This window comes from Micromys minutus (assembly GCF_963924665.1).
Source record: "Micromys minutus genome assembly, chromosome: 2".
Classification (NCBI taxonomy): Eukaryota; Metazoa; Chordata; class Mammalia; order Rodentia; family Muridae; genus Micromys; species Micromys minutus.
Window position 1 is genome coordinate 93,425,332 of NC_137971.1, and position 18,488 is coordinate 93,443,819.

The window sequence follows — 18,488 nt, forward strand, 5'->3', positions numbered from 1 at the left end:
GTCCTCACTACTGTTTTTGGCTCTCCACAGTGTCAGGGGTCTTCTCCGAGTGCAGCTCAGCACCTCGCCCTCACAGACCCCAGCCCTTCTGCTCCCACATGCTGCACTCGCGCACATCTTACTTGTTCCTGTCCCTCTTGGTCACGTCTGTTACTGCAAGCCCACTGGAAAAGAAGACAGCTCTGCAGCAAGTCTTCATGACTGACTCCGCGGCACTGCCCTGGCCTAGTTCTCTGGAGACGTACTCATTTATGGAGCAGCCAGTGTCTGTCCGAATCTTACATTTTAAAAATTTATTTATTTATTTTTGTTCTTCAAGACAGGGTTTCTTTCTTGCAAAGCCCAGTCTGGAGGAACTCAGAAATCCGGAAATCAGGAACTCTGTCACCTGAGTGCTAGAATTAAAGGTGTGAGCTACCACTACCTGGTTCAATGTCAGCCTGTTAAATATCTCCTTCAACAATGTAATAATGTCAAGTGGTATATAATGGCTCTGTTTCATACAGGAGGAAACTAGGAACCAGACATGGGGAATCAATATAAGGGGTTTCTTCTCCCTGTGCCCTTACATGGGCAGGGACCAGCATGCACTGGGCACTCTAATTCCTTGTGTATCCTTGAGACTAGCCTCTCACTAGTTTAATGTTGACTAAATTAACGCTTGGTCTTCCTGGAACTGCAGAAAGGCAGGCTGACTTTATCCCCTTTTTTACAGAGGGCAGTGTGTCATTTCTACCACTCTGGGGGAAAGGCTGCTAGTCTCTTCTGAGCTTCCTAGAGAGCCTTATGTATCCTTTATGCAAAGAAGCGCTTGCCATGTACTTGGCATGCACCTCTGAAGTAAGATCAAGAGCTCTAGATGGTATGGATGTGCTGGGAGTATGGAAGGACAAGAACTGCCTACTCTCAATTCAGGGCTTTGCTTCTATCCAGTTGAAGCTCAGGGGCAGCCTGGGTTCACACTTCTTGATAAGTTCTTTTCTTTTTAAATTTATTTTTGTTTATGTGTGTGTGCCATGTATGCGGGTAGCTGGAGGACGGAAGAGGGCGTCAGACCCTTGAAGCTGGAGTTATGGGCAGTGTGAGCTGCCCAGTGTGAGTACTGAGACCTGAATTCAGGTCCTCTGGAAGAGCAGCCAGTGCTCTTAAATGCTGACTCATCTGTCCAGCCCTCTTGGTAAGTTCTAATGGTCTCGTGTGAGAGGATTTTCAAAGTAACTCATAATCTGGATACCCAAGTATTCCATGCTGTGGCATTCCAGGGGAACCAGCCATTTGGGGCAATCATCGAGGTTGAGTGTCACCCTTGTGTCAAATGGGCTCTTGTAGCCAGGTGGTGGCAGTGAACATATTTAATCCCAGCACTCTGGAGGCAGAGGCAGGTGGATCTCTCTGAGATCCAGGCCAGCCTAGTCTACATAGTAAGTGCTAGGACGGCAGGGCTACACAAAGAAACCCTGTTTTGAAAAAAAACCAAAAAATCAAACCAAACCCAACCCAATCCAAACCAAAACCAACCAACCACCACCACCACCAAGACACTGACACACAGACACACACACATACAAAGAAAAGAAAAAAAAAAAGGGCTCTGTCTTCATTTACCTCTATACAGCCTTGCTTAACCTTTGTACAGCTGGGCCCAACCCTAGGAAACAGTTAACATAAGGTCCTGATCTCTGAGGGAAAACCACAAAAACTCAGTAGATATCAAACCACTCATGGAATGACAGTTGTTCAGAAGCCCAGGGAATGGGCCCTAAGGACTGAAAGACATTCTGGGATGGGCAGGTGGCAGGCCCGCCTGCAGAAGTGCAATGGAAGAATAGAGCTGTGTGAAGCAGTGCAGGAATTCAGAGAACCTGCTGGGACTTGGGGGAATGTCTGTGAGGCCCATGTCAAGCTGCCAAGTTTCTGCAGGCTGACCTACTGCCCACCCAAGAGATCAAAGGGAAGGTATATGCTGTAACTAATGACTTCACTAGAGTTCCCTTTCCAGTGTGCTGTGAGCTGCCAGAGGACAACTGTCCACAGCACCTAAGTGAATTTTATAAGCTGCTTCAGTGGGGATAACACAAACTTGTCTGGCCTCTCACATACATATTCTCACAAGGAACCTCATTACAGGAAGGCTGAAGAACTATAGACTGATAAGGCAGCAGTGGCAGACTCAGGTGGGAAGGCAAAGGCAGGCTCTTGTGGATGGTGTGAGTGCAGCAAGCAAGGGCAGTGATGGAGGCTGGCAGCCACAGCAGCAGTAGGTTCTTTATGCCATGTTAGGACAAGGACCACTCAAAGGTTTCAACAAGAGAGTGATATTTAGATTTGTGTTTTCTTTTCTCTTTTTAAAGATGTATTTATGTGCATTGGTGTTTTGCTTGTATGTATGTATGTCTGTGTGACAGTGTCAGATCCTCTCGAACTGGAGTTACAGAGAGTTGTGAGTCGCCAAATGGATGCCAGGAATTGAACTGGGGTCATCTGGAAGAGCAGCCAGTGCTCAACCACTGAGCCATCTCTCCAGCCCTAGTGTTTTCTAAAGATCACTGTGGCCCACACTAAGGGAAGGAAAGGAGGCTACTGTATGGCCAGATCAGAATATCTGAGGGAAAGACCCACCTCATCTGTGAATGGCACCATTTCATGGGCAAGGGTTACTAAAAGGAGGAAGTGAGCTAATACCCATTAACTACTCTCTGTTGACAACAAAGGTTCTGTCACCAGGATCTCCTGATATTATGGACTGTATTCTTGAACTATAAGCCCAAATAAAACCTTTATTCTTTATGTTTGCTTCTTGTAAGATATTTTATCACAGCAATGAGGTAAGTAAATAAATTACAGGAAAAGGAAAAGAGGCTAGATTTGAGAGCCATAGAAGAAAATGACAGAACTTGATACCTTAACTGTATGGGATGAAAAGGAAGAATGGCGGAGCCAAGGAAAAGTGTAGCTTCTATCTAGGAGTCCAGTGATTGGAGGCCTAGTTCTGAACATGCTAACTAGATAGCCTTTCTAGGGACTTGTGCTTAGCTCCCAGGAAGTCTGACAACTAGGACTGACTGACATCTTTCATCACTTGATCGAGACCAGCTCTGGTTTCTTGAAGGAGAAACTCACTTTCCACACCCTTATGATAGATATGTAGGCTGGCCTGGAGGGTCATGTGACCCTAACAGACAAGAGCGGCCATGGAGGCTTGGTTTGCGGGTTGATGCTTTAGCTCCTCAATTTGTAAGGCAGTAACTGTGCGCCATTCTTGCTAGAAGCCCCGCAGCTGGGGATCACACTGATAAATTCACTGTATTACTTTGCACAAATCAATATCCCAGCACTTACCAGGGGTTGATGTGACCAAAATTGGTTTCAGCCAATTCGTGAGGGTAATAAATGGCCATTTATCAAATCAATTCATTCTGTAGCACTTCTCTGGCTGCCCATCCTCATGGTACCCATGGGGTGCCAGGCTCTGTCCCCCTCTATATAGTTCCTAACACACATGCAACACTAGTTTGGAGAATCCAGAGAAGCTTGACATAGCCTCTAGATATGCCCCACCCTCTTATGTCTGCTGGGGTTCTAGGGTGCCAAGGTTCTGGGCATTGCTTGTTTACCACAACTTCAGAAGTGCCTTCTGCTGTTACTAGGCCACTAGGCTGCTCATTCCTCCTTTTGGGATCCAGAAGCTTTGGGAGCTGGTCACAGGAATGAACACGGTGCAAGACACTGTCAGTGTGATCCTCAGCAAGGCAATACACAAAAAAATGAAAGCAAAAAAAGGTACAGCCCTGGACAACATGGACCCCAAAGGTACTACTTTGTGTAGGGTAACCAGAGCTTTGGCAGGGCCAATCTTTATACAGTGGGGCAAGGAGTGGGACTTTCTGGCAGCCAGGTTACCACTAACTTAATGCAGAATTCAGAAGACAGAAGAGGGCTTTGAGGGAACGGAGTTCCCAGGATGCATATTCTGACAGTTCTTAGAGGCAGAGAGCAGATCACCTAGTCTGAGCCAATTGCAACTGGATGACACTAGGCCAGGCATCAGAAGTTAACTCTGTGCTGGGGAAGAGACAAGCTGGGATTGCATGCCCAGTTACAGGGGAAAGAAATGGTTCTGGGTTTGACCTCATGAGTACAGGGTGCAACTCAAGACAATATTTTGAGAATAGGGACCAGGTTGTGTGGCACACATAGGAAAACATGGGCTTCTGAGTCATGGGGTATTGATGTTGGTACCTCCCTATAAAGGCAAGGAAAGTGATACTAAAGAAGCTGGGGTGCACAGAGAAGAATGTAAAACACTATTCTGGGAAGCTTTTGGCTTTTGAGCTTGAGGGGCTGCTGAGAAGTAGAGGCCAGAGGTTAGGAGAATGCCTATTGGAAATGGGTATGTATGAAACTGAGTCACTGTGAGGGTAGCTGTAGTCCAAGTCCAAGTGAATGTGAGATTCCAACAAGTAGTGCATTCTGTTAGGCCTTCAGATGGAATTCCCACCTCGTAGGTGGCAGCTGGAGACAGATGTATAGACTAGAACCCGAGCATCCAGGTGCAGATTGGGCCCAAGTGCTGGTTCTTCCCAGCATCTGCGTGACTCTGCCTTCTAGATGGGGATAGCAGCTTTGGTCCCTAGGTTCCATTCATATGCTGAAAATCGGGCCCCTGGTGAGTGGCTCATGAGCTCTCATGCTACCTGAGGATGGCGAAGAAAAGATTGGGCTCACCAGTCTTGGGGTAACTGCCACTATTTGCTAGTTACTCCCTAATGTTTCCCTAGAATGTCCTAAAGAAGGCAGGCCAGACTCCAGCCTGACGGTCTCTTTCTTAGTGAGCAGACTCTGAGGAGCTTGTAATGGGATGAGATACTTAGGGATTAGGGGGACCAGTCAGAAGGACTGGCAAAGACAGTTTAAAATAGAGGGTTTAAAATGCAAGCTGAGTGGCAGATAGCCTAAAGGGCCTGGTAAAAACAAAAAATGGGTTCTGAGGTTTTACAGGTGTAAACTGAAGCCTAAAACTGTGGCCACAGGCGCAGAGAACATCCTTGGAAGAAACACTTGTCTCAAGGAGAGACCCTCTTAGTCTGGCACAGGCAACTGCTTCCCTGCCTCACATCACCCTGAAACAGGTCCAACTTGTAGCGGCACACACTGTACACATCTGCTGAAAGAAAGCCGTGCTTGGCAGGGGCCCTCAGGGTGGCAAGAAGCCCTTCACCAGTGGGAAAGAAGGCATTTCTTGGGATGTTTTCTGTAAGAGCCAGTCATGCAGCTACTGGCAAACCAGTCTCAGTTTGTGAGTGAGTCCTGGACTGGCTGGCATATACAAAACGAAGTTTTGTTCTAGCTCAGCTCCCACCTGAGTCTCAGGTGTCCCAACTTAAACTGGGAGATGAGGGGTGGGGACCAGATGATGACAATAGTGGTATTTGATGATACCCATCTCACAGCACTGCTATAAGGACTAAATGTCCTAAAATATGCAATAGCTTAAGACAGTGTAGGCATAGTACTCACAGGTAGTACTTAGTGAACAGTAACTCTGACTATAGAGTGCATATCTTTGCCCTTGGAGCTGTACCTCATTACAGCAGCTGCCCCTTTCCCACCTGACTGGCACCTGAGGACAGGACTCACCAGCACCAACGGTGGCGATGGCACTCTCCTGGCCAATGATGTGCTCCTTCAGTCGCTGCTCGAGTGGGAAGCGGCGCCGCTCTTCTGCCTCACGCTTCCTCTGCTTCTCCATGTACTGAGGGAAGAAGAGCAACAGTTCAGGGAGGCTGGCCTCAGCAGCACCTTGGCTTAATCTGTCTCTCAGTGGAGGAGAAAACTGCAGATGTTGGGGTTCCAAGCCTTATGACCGACCACTGGAGAGCTATTTCAGGTCACCTTACCCTGCTGTTCAGGAGGAACACAAGTAGCAGGGCCTTACCACTGATAGTTCTTGGGCAGAGCCAACTTTCCTCATGGCTTGAGAGCACTCAGTGCTTACTGTATCTTTCACAATAAACACTACTGGAACAGAGTTTGCTAAATGTCTGAGTGCCTATCCAGACTCCACAGTGTTTCCTATCGGACAAGCTCTAGCTGTTTCTGGCATGGACTCTGGCCCAGCAGCAGCATGTGGTATATGTAAAAACATGGACACAGAAAGGAAAGAACTAACAGCTAGACAGGGCAGTGTCAATGAACAGAAGGGGAAGATACACGAATATGGACTGCTGGCTGGGGCTTTCCAAGGTACAGGAGATTGGTGGCCAGGCAACTGGGGCTGAGGGCGTGAGCCTGAAGGCACATATTTACTGAGGCCAAACAGAGCCTAAACTGAGAAGCAAATGCCAGGTCTTCAGGTGGCGTTTATCCCCAGGTCACAGTAACATGGGCATCTTTCTTGGAAGAGAGCTGCCAAGGTAAGGCCCTGTCACAAAAGTTGTGTTTGCAGATTGTTCTTGTGGGGAGAGTGGAAGAAAAATACCTGCTGCTTGGGTAGTGTTTTCCTGTTACAGTAGTGACCTTGACAGAAGTTAAAAAAAATAAATAGCAAACAATCCAATTTTGGCTGTTGCTATCAGTCTGTAACTGAAAGCTCCCATCAGTCCTCGGTTTCATATGGAGCAATAATTCGGCGCCGATCCCAGTGGAGTGACGCTTGCCGGCTGGAATCCAGAGTGTCACTGTGCAGCTCCCTCAGGCGCCACATACATCACCTGGCTCTGCCAACTCCAGCCATATATCTGCCTCTTCCTCCTCCCTGTCCACAAGCCCATTCAGCACTTGGGCCCACTGTGCTTGAGGGTGCTGATGACAAGTCTGCCTCTCTCTTACACACACACACACACACACACACTTGCAGGGATGGTGCCAACTTGTTGGACAGACCCTGAAGGAAACTGAAGGTGAAGCTGCTTGCCAGGATTTGCTGGGCACATTTACACACTGCTGTGTGCCAGACACTGTACTCAGCACTTCATTGAAGTGTCTCAATTTTTAGAGTCACCTCCCATCTGAAGTTGGGCTCTTCTGGCTCATTATGAACCAATTATATGGCAGAATGAAACAAGCTTCTCTATGGGCAGATATGAACTCAATGACCTCATCCATTTAAGAGCTAGAGACTGGGGTAGTAAGAACCTCTCAGGATCTTAGTTCTCTCACCTCAGCATGGAGATAGTGCATATACCCACCCTCTAGGATGCCTGAGGAGGAAGTAAGAGGAGCATCTGGCAGAGCCTGGCATATGGGTTAGTAATAAGTGGTAGTCAGGTGACTCAGACGTCTTCCAAGTACCTACCCCTATGAAGTGCTGAGCATATTTTTCTCTTTTCCTTCCACAAGGGGCAACTGAGCCTAAGGTCCTTTCTCATGCTAGGCAAGCACTTTAACCCTGAGCTGTGTGTCAGCCCTTGGATCAGTACTACTTCCCACCAGCTGGTAATGGCTTACTCCTTTAATCCCAGCACCTGGGAGGCAGAGGCAGGTGGGTCTCTGTGAGTTCAAGGCTAGCCTGGTCTACAGAGTTCCAAGACAGTCAGGGCTACATAAAAACCCTGTATTAAACAAACAAGCAAACAAACACACACAGCTACTTCCCTTTGATATCCAATCGGCTAATCTGTTCTTTTTGGGGGTGGGGTGAGGTACAGGACTCCATGCAGAGATCCATAGACTAAAAAAAGAGGTGCTATCGCTTGAGTGCCAGAGAGAGCCAGTAATTAAGTCCACTTGGCTGCACACTTCCCTCTCTTGGCACCTTGGTCTGCAGGTGCTGTCTCCACAGGTCCATTTTCTGGAGACACCTTGACTTCTCTCTGGCTTTCCATACATATCATGAAATTTTGTCTGCAATATTTCCATCTCTGGGGTCTCATAGCACACACCTTTCCTCTTGTGCCAGGCAAAGCCTAATGAGACTTCATATTCCATGTTAAATGAGGTATGACTATCATGGTTCCCTGTATTCTCCAGAAAACATTTCTTTGTCCTATAGCTCTTCTTTGGGGACAAGATTTTATGTTGCTTTAGAAGCCCCATTAATTTCTTGGACAAAAGGCAAGAGTTCTAATTACTATAAAGTGACCACTGGGGGAGGAGTCTGAATGAACTGGCTGGATTTTGGGAGCTTCCTAGATGGGGTTGGGTAAGGTTCCATTAGAACTAATCTCTAGAACACACCCACATTCTCCCAAGCCTCAAATAGTTACTTATTCAGAAAAATCTCTGCAAGTGTATCAGATTCTGTTGGTAGAAAAACGTACAGGAGGGCTGGCAAGATGGCTCAACAGTTTAAAGTGCTTGCTTGTGTTGCATGCAGATCTGAGAACCTGGTTACAACTCCCAGTTAGGGCAGAGCACAGACCTCTCAAAGTTGTTACTTCCAAACACATGTGCATCATGGAATACATGAATATACATTTCTATACATATGTATCATATACACAATTAAAACATATGCATCATACCGGATATTAAATGAGGTCCTATGTAGTGCTTTCTGTTGTCTTGTCAGGGTATAGAAGAAATCATCTTTTAGTCTGTAGTGTTTTACACTACGAGGGATTGAACACTGGGTCTTGTCCATACTAGGCATGAGTTACTTTTTAAAGGCAACTGTCCTCAGTCCAGCCTTGTGGAAAGTTAGTCAGTAGGAAACAAAACAAAACAAACAACTGGAGAAGGAAAACAATTTATATTTGCTCAACTTGGGGGAAAGGAAGAGCTCAGCAGGGTTCCACAGATGCAGGCTGCTGTTGCACAGGACTGAGTTCAAGGCTCTGCTTTAGTGGGGTTCCACTTGAAGACATGGCAGGTAACAGGCAGGGGGTGGACTGAGAGGTCCTGTAAAGGGGCTGCCAGCAGAGCAGGTGTGGGGAGTGACCATCCTCTTAATAAAAGCCTGGAACAATTAACTTCAGATGCTCTCACCTGGAACTGGCAGCAGCCAGCTCCCATGCTGCATCTTGGCTGGCTGATCGCAGCTCCTGGTTTCCATCAGTCTTGATTTAATATGGCACTCCTTCTGCTCTGAGTGCATTTACAGGAAAGGGCTGGGAGGCCTAGCTAAGACTGCTTCACTCAGAGATGTGAAGGGCTGAGTGGCTCAGCAAGGGAGGGCTTTGGGCAGAAGGTATATGACAAGTATATTGATTACTGGGCATGCCTTGGGTGACAGGTTTGACAATGAAGCTGGTAAAGAGAGGGCCACTGTGGTGCTGGTGGTAGGTGGCCAAAATAAGTCCTTGAGCAAGAGTTGGATATTGTGAGGTGTGGAGGAACAGAAAGGCTAAGCCAAGTTAGCAAGTTCTCTTAAAGATGTGAGGCCACCAAAGATTACTTCTGACTCCTAAGTCAGTCTGAACTTAAGTCCTGGTCAGGACATCTGACTCCCTGAAATGTGGTGATAGGAAGAACGATGTAGGAAGGCCAACAGAGAAGGCCAGTGGGTAGAGACTGGGGTAGGAGAGATGACTGCACAAGAATCCAGGGCATCCAACACAAAGAAATTGCCTTAGCAGACGTGCAGCTTGGTCTTCATGCAGGTCCCCAACAACTGGAGTGGGGACTTACCCCAACTCTATTGCCTGCCTGTGGGGGCTGCTCCCCTATCTGCTGGTCATGTTTGGCCTCAGTGGAGAGGATGTACCTAGCCCTGCAGTGACTTTGAGTTGCCAGAGTGGGCTGGTTCCCCAGGAGGGACTTCCCCATTCTCAGAGGTGAAGAAGAGAGGCCACGTGAGGGGGACACTGGGAGGAGATGTGGGGGCTGAGGACTGGATGTAAAGTGAATAAATAAATTAAAAGAAATTAAAAAAGAGCTATGGATGCCAATCAAATGGAACAGGAGACTATTGGTTGAGATGGATAGGAAGGGACTTGAAAGCTTCTTGAACTAGCCCATAAAAAACCTTCACTCTAAGTGAAGAGGGCTGGCCACAGGGCACCTTCCAGAGTCCATTCCTTACCTTTCCAGTCACCTCCTCTACTTGTGCTAGAAATGCATACCTTTAATTCCAGCACTCAGGAGGCAGAGGCAGTCAGATCTCTGTGAATTTGAGGCTAGCGTGGTCTACAGAGTTCCAGGACAGCCAGGGCTCTTACACAGAGAAACCCTGTCTCAAAAAACAAAGCACAACATCTCATCTCCCTATGTCAACCCAGAGGCGCCCTGTCCCTAGTTGGGACTGAGCCTTCTTTTGCGGACTCCAGAGCCATCCTTCCAGGGGTGGTTTCAACTGCTGCCAACAGACCTGGCTTAAATTTACTTATGTGATTTGACCTTGTCATGTATCTGTAAATGGCTGGGTTGGTTCAGAGACCAGAGAGAAGGTTAAGAAGGGGAAGCAAGTAGCTAGGTAAGAGTTGAATGCTCCCAGATTCAGGGCAAGTGATTCTGACAATCCTGTGATTCCTGATTGTTCAACCCTTAGACTGCTACTCTCCCCTGTGCTATCAGTATTTTTAGGGAGAGACTTTGACATTGTAAAGAAAATATTCTGTCACTTTGCAAACTTTAGTCTCCAGTTTTGGTACTCACTGATGGGTCTTGTCTGATATGGGGTCAGTGATTTGATCCTCCTAGTTCTATAAAGTTTGACCATGTCTGCTGGTGGCAGGAGGTCATTAACCCAGAGGCTGCCTCTAAGTCTGTACTTTTTACCCGGGGACGAGAGAAGGCACCCATCTTCATTGAGTTTAAGGTCTAATTATAGAGATGAGATTGAAAACACAAATTCACTCTATTTGCTTCTGCTACTGGGCTACACAGTAAAATAAACACTGGAGGGGGTTCTGGCCAGAAATATCTAATGAGCTGAATCAGAAGGAAACAGTAGGACATTCTACAAAATTACCAGCCTGTATCTGAGACAATGGCAAGATCATGGAAAACAAGGGGAGGCTGAGAAACCAGCCCTTTTTAGAGGAACATGACAACTGAATTCGACTTAGACCCCAGACTGTCTTTCCTTGTAAAGAGAATACTGGGGAGCTGGGGAATCTGAACGCCACTGCAAGGTTATTTAATATCAATGATTTTGGATATTTTGACTTTGGTAACTGTCACAGTATGTAAAACTCGTGGGCTGAGTGTGCTGCTCAGTGGTACTGCACATGCTCAGTACTCCTGAGGCCCCACGTTCAATCCCTAACTACAGGAAAAAAAGCAAACCCCAAAATAAAAACAAAACCAGGTGATGATTATGCATACATTTAGTCTAGCACTCTGTAAGCAGAAGCAGGTGGATCTCTAAATTCTGAGTTCAAGGCCAGTCTGCTCTACAAAACAAGTTCTAGGACAGATAAGGCTACACAGAGACCCTGCTGGAACCCCCCCCCCCCCCTTCTGGCCAAACCTTGTTTTAAAACAAATAAGCAACAAAATTCCCATACACAGGAGAGTAAAGAATCACCATGAGTACAACCTTAAAATAGTTACATCATGTATAATTACATTAATTCTGTCTGTACACACACACACACACACACACACACACACACAGTGTTAAAATGTTAATAGCTGGGCATCTAGCTGAAAAGTTTATTGAAACTTGTTACATGATTTCTGGAATTGAAACAAAATAAAAGGAAAAAAAAAGCTAGGAATGGGCAGGCCTCTGAGATTATTTCTTTATCAGGAGTGTTTGTGAGGGCACACAAACTATGTCACTGAGATTAATTCCTCTCTTATACAAATATATTTTAACAATAAGTTCTTCAAGAGATGAAGAAGGGAACTCACAGAAGCTCGTCCCCACGCAGCACATAGCCCCTATGTGGCCCACAGTGGCTACAGAAACAGCCAACAGGCACCTGCACTGGGCCATGCAGCAGAGGACATGGCACACCGAGCAAGCTGCTGGGAGGAAGATGGGCCCCTCCTGTCCTCCTGGGTGCTCCACCCCAGCACTTCTGCAGTTTCACTCAGCTCTGGTGGGAGCACCCATGCTTTCAGCCTGGAATGTGGGCCCAGGGGAGCACCACATCCCCAGCTACCCTGAAGCAAATGAAAAAATATAGAGCCAGAGATTATGCTTGTGATGCTGCCACTGGGATATGCAAATAAAATATATAGGATGGGCCTATCTGCCTAATATTCCTGCCAATTCATTCTCTGGGTGTGATTAAAATGAGCAATAAATTCCTCGTGAGTCTCAGTGGAGTGAGGATCTGGAGAGGAGCTGCGGCTGGCATGCGCGCATCCCCCTCAGCTGAATATTCATCATGGGATAGCTCCCCATATTTTTGTTTTATCTGCCATCATGTGCACAGAGATATATTTCTACTTCTTTCTCGTCTCTTAGTTAGGACATGGAGATGGTCTAGGCGTTAAGTATTAAACTCTCCATACACTGAAATCATTCAAAGTGGGATCTAGGCTAATCCCTCTATGAAGCCTGCCCTGCTCATTCTGCCTGGAGAAGGGCAGGCTTTCCCAGAGTGCCCCACCCACTGTGCATGCTCCTGAAGCACCGGTCAGGTTTTTTTTTGTTTTGTTTTGTTTTGTTTTTTTGAGTTAAGAATGCCTGTCTCTCCCACAGTAGGACAGCAAGCTAGGGACAGTGGCTGGGCCTCTCGCACTTTGGAACTTCTCAGGAGGTAAAAGAAACTTAGGCCTGGAGAATGGTGAGACCTAGAGAACCTGAGAAGTCATTTCATTCAACTAAGGTGATAGATTCTGAGAGTCAGTGGTATATTTTAAGAGGAGGAATAACATAAAAAAAAAATCAGGCTTATGGATAATTTTAAATATGTGGAAATCACTAATAGTAAGGGGAGGAAGGAGCTTTCAGAATCACTTTCTGGGTCAGGTAGGTGACACAAATGCCTGGCAGGTGAGAACATAATTCAGAAGGGAAATGGCAGCAGAGTCTATCCCTCAGCCCGTCACCATCCCATTTGCCATCTGGCAATAGATGGAGAAAATTCAATGCCACAAGTCCTGTGTCACATTTTTGGAAGTCTGGGTTGACATACAACACATGGTTGCCAGTAGGTTTAGGCAGAAAGGGTACCTATGTAAAGAGATATAGTCTGGAAAGAGTTAATACAGTACCACAGAGGCACATTTAATACCCTCTCAGACAACCTGGTTTCTGTGTCATATCTTTCTTCACATCTGTGGGCTGGGTATTAAGAATGGTTGCACGAGAGTTTGTTACAGGAATAGGGAAAGGATCTGTCCCAAGCACAGCAGGGCCTCGATGATCAGTATGACTACGAATGACATATGAATAGCACTTATATGTAGGCAGCAGTTAGGATGAGTTTATGTGCAACTGGGCTGGGAGCTGACGTATCTTCCAGGAAGATTTTCTTGACTAGTATACCACTGATTCATCTGCCTGTCCAGCTGTCAGGCAGGGAGCTCCTGGAGTGACTTACTCATCTGCTTCCGGCTATCTAGCCCACAGTCCGACACAGAGCTGTCATTCATAAATAGGTGAGATAACATTAAGTTCTCTCATCTTCCTTCCAAATCTTCCATAACCAGACATATGATGCTAATAGTCACAAAGTTTCTATAATGAGCATAATTTAACTAGAGAATGGTAGGTCAGGGTAGAAGAGGCTTGGGTGCTGGTGGAGTGCAGTGCAGTGCAGGAGGAACAGAACAGAAGTAAGATCAGATCAGAGTAGTGACACTATGCTGGATAGTTTTGTGTTAACTAGACAGGTCGTCTGAGAGGAGGGACTCTCAATTAAGAAAATGGCTCCATAAGATGGGGCTGTAGGCAAGCCTGTAAGGCATTTTCATAATTGGTGATTGATGAGGGAGGGCCCAGATCATTGTGGGCAGTGCCATGCTTGGGCACTGAGTCTTTAAGAAAGCAGGTTGAGCCAGCCAATAAGCATGGCCTCTGTCTCAGCTCTTGCCTCAGGGTTCTTGTCCTGTATAAGTTCCTGCCCTTATTGCTTTTGATGGAACTGTGAACAAAATAAACCCTTTCCTTCTCATGCTGATTTTGGTCACCACAGTGTTTTTCATTATAGCCATAGAAACCCTAAGACACTTACAACAGACACAACCAGGAGGGACCTACTGCTTGCTACACACAACCTGGGGCCAGGACCTCAGTGCCCTCCAAGTCTGAGTCACTGCAACTGACAGTAGGGCCTGAACTCTGAGGGGCAGCTCTGCTTACTGACAGCTGAATATGGAGCTCTGGTTTAAAGCAGTGCTTTTTCCATAAGAATCTGCAGCAGTGTGGTGAAAACAAGAGAAAGAAGAGATGGAACAACCTACCCAAAGACGATGTAGACAGCAGAGCAATGAGGTGGAGATGTGGAGAGCGCTTGGCCTTCAGGATGGATGGGGTCTCAACTGGCTGATGGCACAGAGCTGACACTAGAGAACAGACTTCTGGCTGTGAAGCTATGGAACCTGGCAGCCTCTAAGTGGTATTCTGCTTCCCCACAGAAGCAAGCCCCTCCGCTGTGGAAGAGCTCTGCCACTGAATGTCTCACTCCTCATACCGAGAGTCTCTCCTGTACTTTGGACTAAGTAGCTTCTCCTGGCTAGCCAGATACTCCTGTTTCACCCTCTGCTTTTTCAAGGAACAGCATTCTGGCCACCATACTGCTGTCCTTGACAGTTGGATTCTTATGGCTCAACATTTGATGACACGGGCAGCTGCCCTTGGAGCTCTAGCACGGTCTGCCTGCACCGGAGAATCCAGCCATCTGGTACTAGCCTTGGTACTAGGCTAATACTGTGGCCCATCTCCTTGAGGTAACCACACTTCGTTAAGTGGCCTTCAGTGGCTCTAACCACTTGTGCTGACACTACAACACTTGCTTATTTTGAAAGAAATCTTTGCACAACCAGCATCTGTCCTAAGTCAGACCACCTGACACACCACAGGCATTCTTGGCAAGTGCAGTGCTGTCCTTCTATCTAAGAGGAGATGAGAGGATACAGTACCGAGGCTATCTGGAACCAGCAGAAATTTCATCAGAGCATGTAGGGAAGCTGCCCTGAATGGCAGTGCAACTGTTGTAGGGCATGCAATCTGAACACAGGAAGGGAAACAACAGCCCCTTGAACTAGTAGTTCTTTTTGGTCCAAGGACCAATCTGGTTGGGTTATGAAAAGCTAGCTACCATTTCTTAGCCCATCCCTTCTCTTCAGGAAACTATCCTAAGATAAGGAGTAAGTGAGGTTGATCACCAAGGGGTTCCAGCTCTCCTCATCTTCAAGTATAGAAGGATTACTTCTTTTGCCCCCTTTGATTTGATGGGATCTTACAGTTAGTTCTGGCCAGTGAGTTGTAGTAAGTAAAGGGTCTTACTTCTCAGCCAAATAGTCAGCTGTGAAGTGTTGTCATGGCTGTAGAGGTCAAAAAGCAATTTTGTGGAGCCGGTTATTTCCCTCCACATTAACATGGGTTTTTAGAGATCCAACTCGAGCTGGAGAGATGGTTCAGTGGTTAAGAGCACTGACTGCTCTTCCAGAGGTCCTGAGTTCAATTCCCAGCAACCACATGGTGGCCCACAACCATCTATAATGAGATCTGATGCCCTCTTCTGGTGTGTCTGAAGACAGCTACAGTGTACTCACCCATAAAATAAGTAAATCTTGAAGAACAAAAACAGAGATCCAACTCAGGTTGCTGGGCTTGTGAGGTAAGTGCTACCTTCTCAGCTCTCAATTGAAAACTTAAGAGACTTCAGAGTATACTTTCCCTCTGGCAAGTAACCAGCAAATGGGGCTGGGGTAGGGTGGAGGGAGAGTGTGCTTTAAGGGTTTGAGTGCCCTCCTTGAGTACAGCCTACCCTCATCCCTCAGCAACAGTGAACACCAGCAAAAGGCAAAGCAAGCCTTGTTCAAACCACCGAGATTCTGGCTGATTACAAGCAGCACAGTGCAGCTGATCCTCACGGCTGTGCACTCACATAGCCAGCTGGGTCTTAGGCACTCTTAGTTCCCAGTTTACTTTTTTTTTTTTTCTGGAGCTTTACTGAGGGTTCAGTGAGGAAATCACTTGTCTCAAGGCCACACAGGCAGAGTGACAGAGCTAGAATAAGAAGCGTTTGGTGTCTCAGACTGGCAGAGTATCAGCAAGTAGGTTGGACCTGTCATACTAAATTATCTCTTTGGACAAGACCTCAGTGTTAGAAAGAGCAAAGACGAGGGATCAGACAAGGGATTCCAGGCCAGGTCCTGCCTTGTGGTCAAGTATGTTAGTTTCAGTTTTGAGGCAAACTCAATGTGGGACCTACATAACCTGACTCCAGTATCTACAGGAGTAAAACAAGCCAGCAGGTTCACACTTCAGAAATTTATATTCATTCTATGACAGTGCCCTCTCTGCAGCTGACAGGAGGGAAGAGCATTCGTGATGCATGGGCGACACTTGGGGCCATCTTCCTCTGACTCATTTGTTTTGCTGTCCTAATATTTTCCATCACAGATCTGGTGACTGTCTAGGTTCCTGCCAGGTCTGAGATTTGTGACTCTGGTACTTGGATCCTACCCAAATGTGCCCAAATGGTAAGTCCTGTCGCTGCAAAAGATAGAAGCCTTAGTCTTAATTTTTAGGGAGTTCCAAGTCTGGCTGAGAAAACAGCATTAGGATGGAAACATCTCTACTTAGACTGTGTGCCAGGCTCTGGCATGTGTGTGGAGGGTAATGGTGAAGGAGCTATGGTTAGAAAGGATGTTGTTGAAAGCTGTGGGCTATGTGAAGCCTAAGGAACTCAAGTTTTATTCAAAACTTCATTTGGCTGGTGCCTTCTGCTGAAAAGAAGCTGGGAGGCCATCACCCTAAAAATGAACATGACAGCCAGGAGGTGGTGACACACACCTTTAATCCTGGCACTTGGGAGGTAGAGAGGCAGGTGGATCTCTGTGAATTTGAGGCTAGCCTGGTCTACAGAGTGAGTTCCAGGATAGCCAGGGCTACACAGAGAAACCCTCTCAAAAAACTAGAAAAAAAAAATTCTTAGAAGCTGCACATGGCTTGGGCCTCTTCTCCACAGTCATGACCAGAAACCTTGTTCTTGGTAAGGCCAGGGTTAAAGTGTGAATTTAAACAGATAATAATCAAGCGTTGGCTTGGTGGTGCATGCCTGCAATCCCAGCATTTGGGATTATCTTAAGGCATTTCAACTGATCTACAGGCTAGAAAAAGAACAAAGATCAAGAATGTCATGTATCCTGGGGTCATTTCTGCACAGAACCTACTATATATCCTGTGGGTTAACTGCATTTGTTTTAGCCTTGATAACTCCAGGAGTGTCAGCCATGGCTATGTAGTAAGACTAGTTGCCAGGAAACAAAAGATCACCTAAGAAGGTGTGGAACCTGAAGTAATTTAAAAAGTGGAAGGTCATAGGGCCGGAGAGATTGTTCAGCAGTTAAGAACACTGGCTTTCTTGCTGGGTTTTTATTCCCAGCTCTCATATAGCTGCTAACAATTGTCTAAACTCCGATTTCAGGAATCTGATGCCCTTCTGCAGTCTCTTTGGGGCAATACATGCCCATAGTACACAGCACACACATAGACAAAACACCCATAGACAAAAAAAAGAAGGGGGGAGGTAGAAGCTTAAATGAGGCACGGAGTCCTCATAGACTTTTTTTTTCATTTACCTTGGTCTCAGAAGTTTTCAGAAGCTTCATAACCTCCCCTTCCCTGGCATAATCCAGGGGTGTGTGTCCCATCTCATTCCTCTGAAGGGGGTTGGCTCCTGGCAGATAAAAAAGAATAAATGGTCAGAGGCTATATAAATAATTAGAGGGTCCTCAGTATTACCTACAGGTGGTTTGGGCACCTCAATTTCAGTATGAATCGCCACGGAAATTTATGAGATTGTAGAAGAAATTCAGGAAAGTTACTCTGGAAGGAGAATAAGTGGTCCTTTCTAATGGAAGTCAGGATACTAGGGCCTTCTTCTTCTACAACACACACACACACACACACACAGAGCTAAACCTGACAACAAAATCTGGCAAATTAATAAATTCATATATCCAACACAATGCCAACACATGCATTCATATGTGTGTGTGTATGTACATATACACACTTACATACATTCACTAAAATGCTCACATTTTCCAATACATCTGCATACAAAGGAACCCTGATTCACAGAGTCATATAAAAGGGTTACTTTCTAATAGGAACCACAAGGTCTTATTCTGGTTCTTTTTCTCCTTACTTTTATTTTTCTCCTTTGAGGTAGTCTCCTTATGCAGCCCTGGCACCTGTTATATAGAGTAAGCTTGCCTCAAAACTCAAAGCAAGCCTCCTCTTTCAACCTCCTTAGTGTGTGTATGTGTGTGTGTGTGTGTGTGTGTGTTTATAGGTGTGACTTACCACACCCAGCTCTTCTCTCCTTCCTGCCAACCAGAGTCAGCCAAGTCCTCTAGAAGTTGTGGGCATCTCAGAGCCTTGGCCCTGCCCTGCCTGCTGATAAAGAGGGTGAGCACGAGGACAAAGAGCTTGGGCTTGAGAGAAAGGCTGAGAGCTACTCAGCTACCTTCTG

At 46.4% G+C, this 18,488-nt stretch overlaps 1 protein-coding gene across 1 annotated transcript in view; it reads right to left on the reverse strand.

The window, feature by feature from the left end:
- LOC308416755 (mitochondrial disaggregase) overlaps positions 1-17,683 on the reverse strand; it is a 35,052-nt gene extending 17,369 nt beyond the window's left edge. Inside the window, exons 1-2 of the mRNA XM_080911818.1 lie at positions 17,590-17,683; positions 5,638-5,752 (exon numbers count right to left, since the gene is read on the reverse strand). Coding sequence (XP_080767944.1) covers positions 5,638-5,752; positions 17,590-17,661 — 187 coding nt within the window. The 5' untranslated portion in view covers positions 17,662-17,683. The remainder of the gene's footprint in view (positions 1-5,637; positions 5,753-17,589) is intronic.
- Between the last annotated feature and the right edge of the window lie 805 nt (positions 17,684-18,488).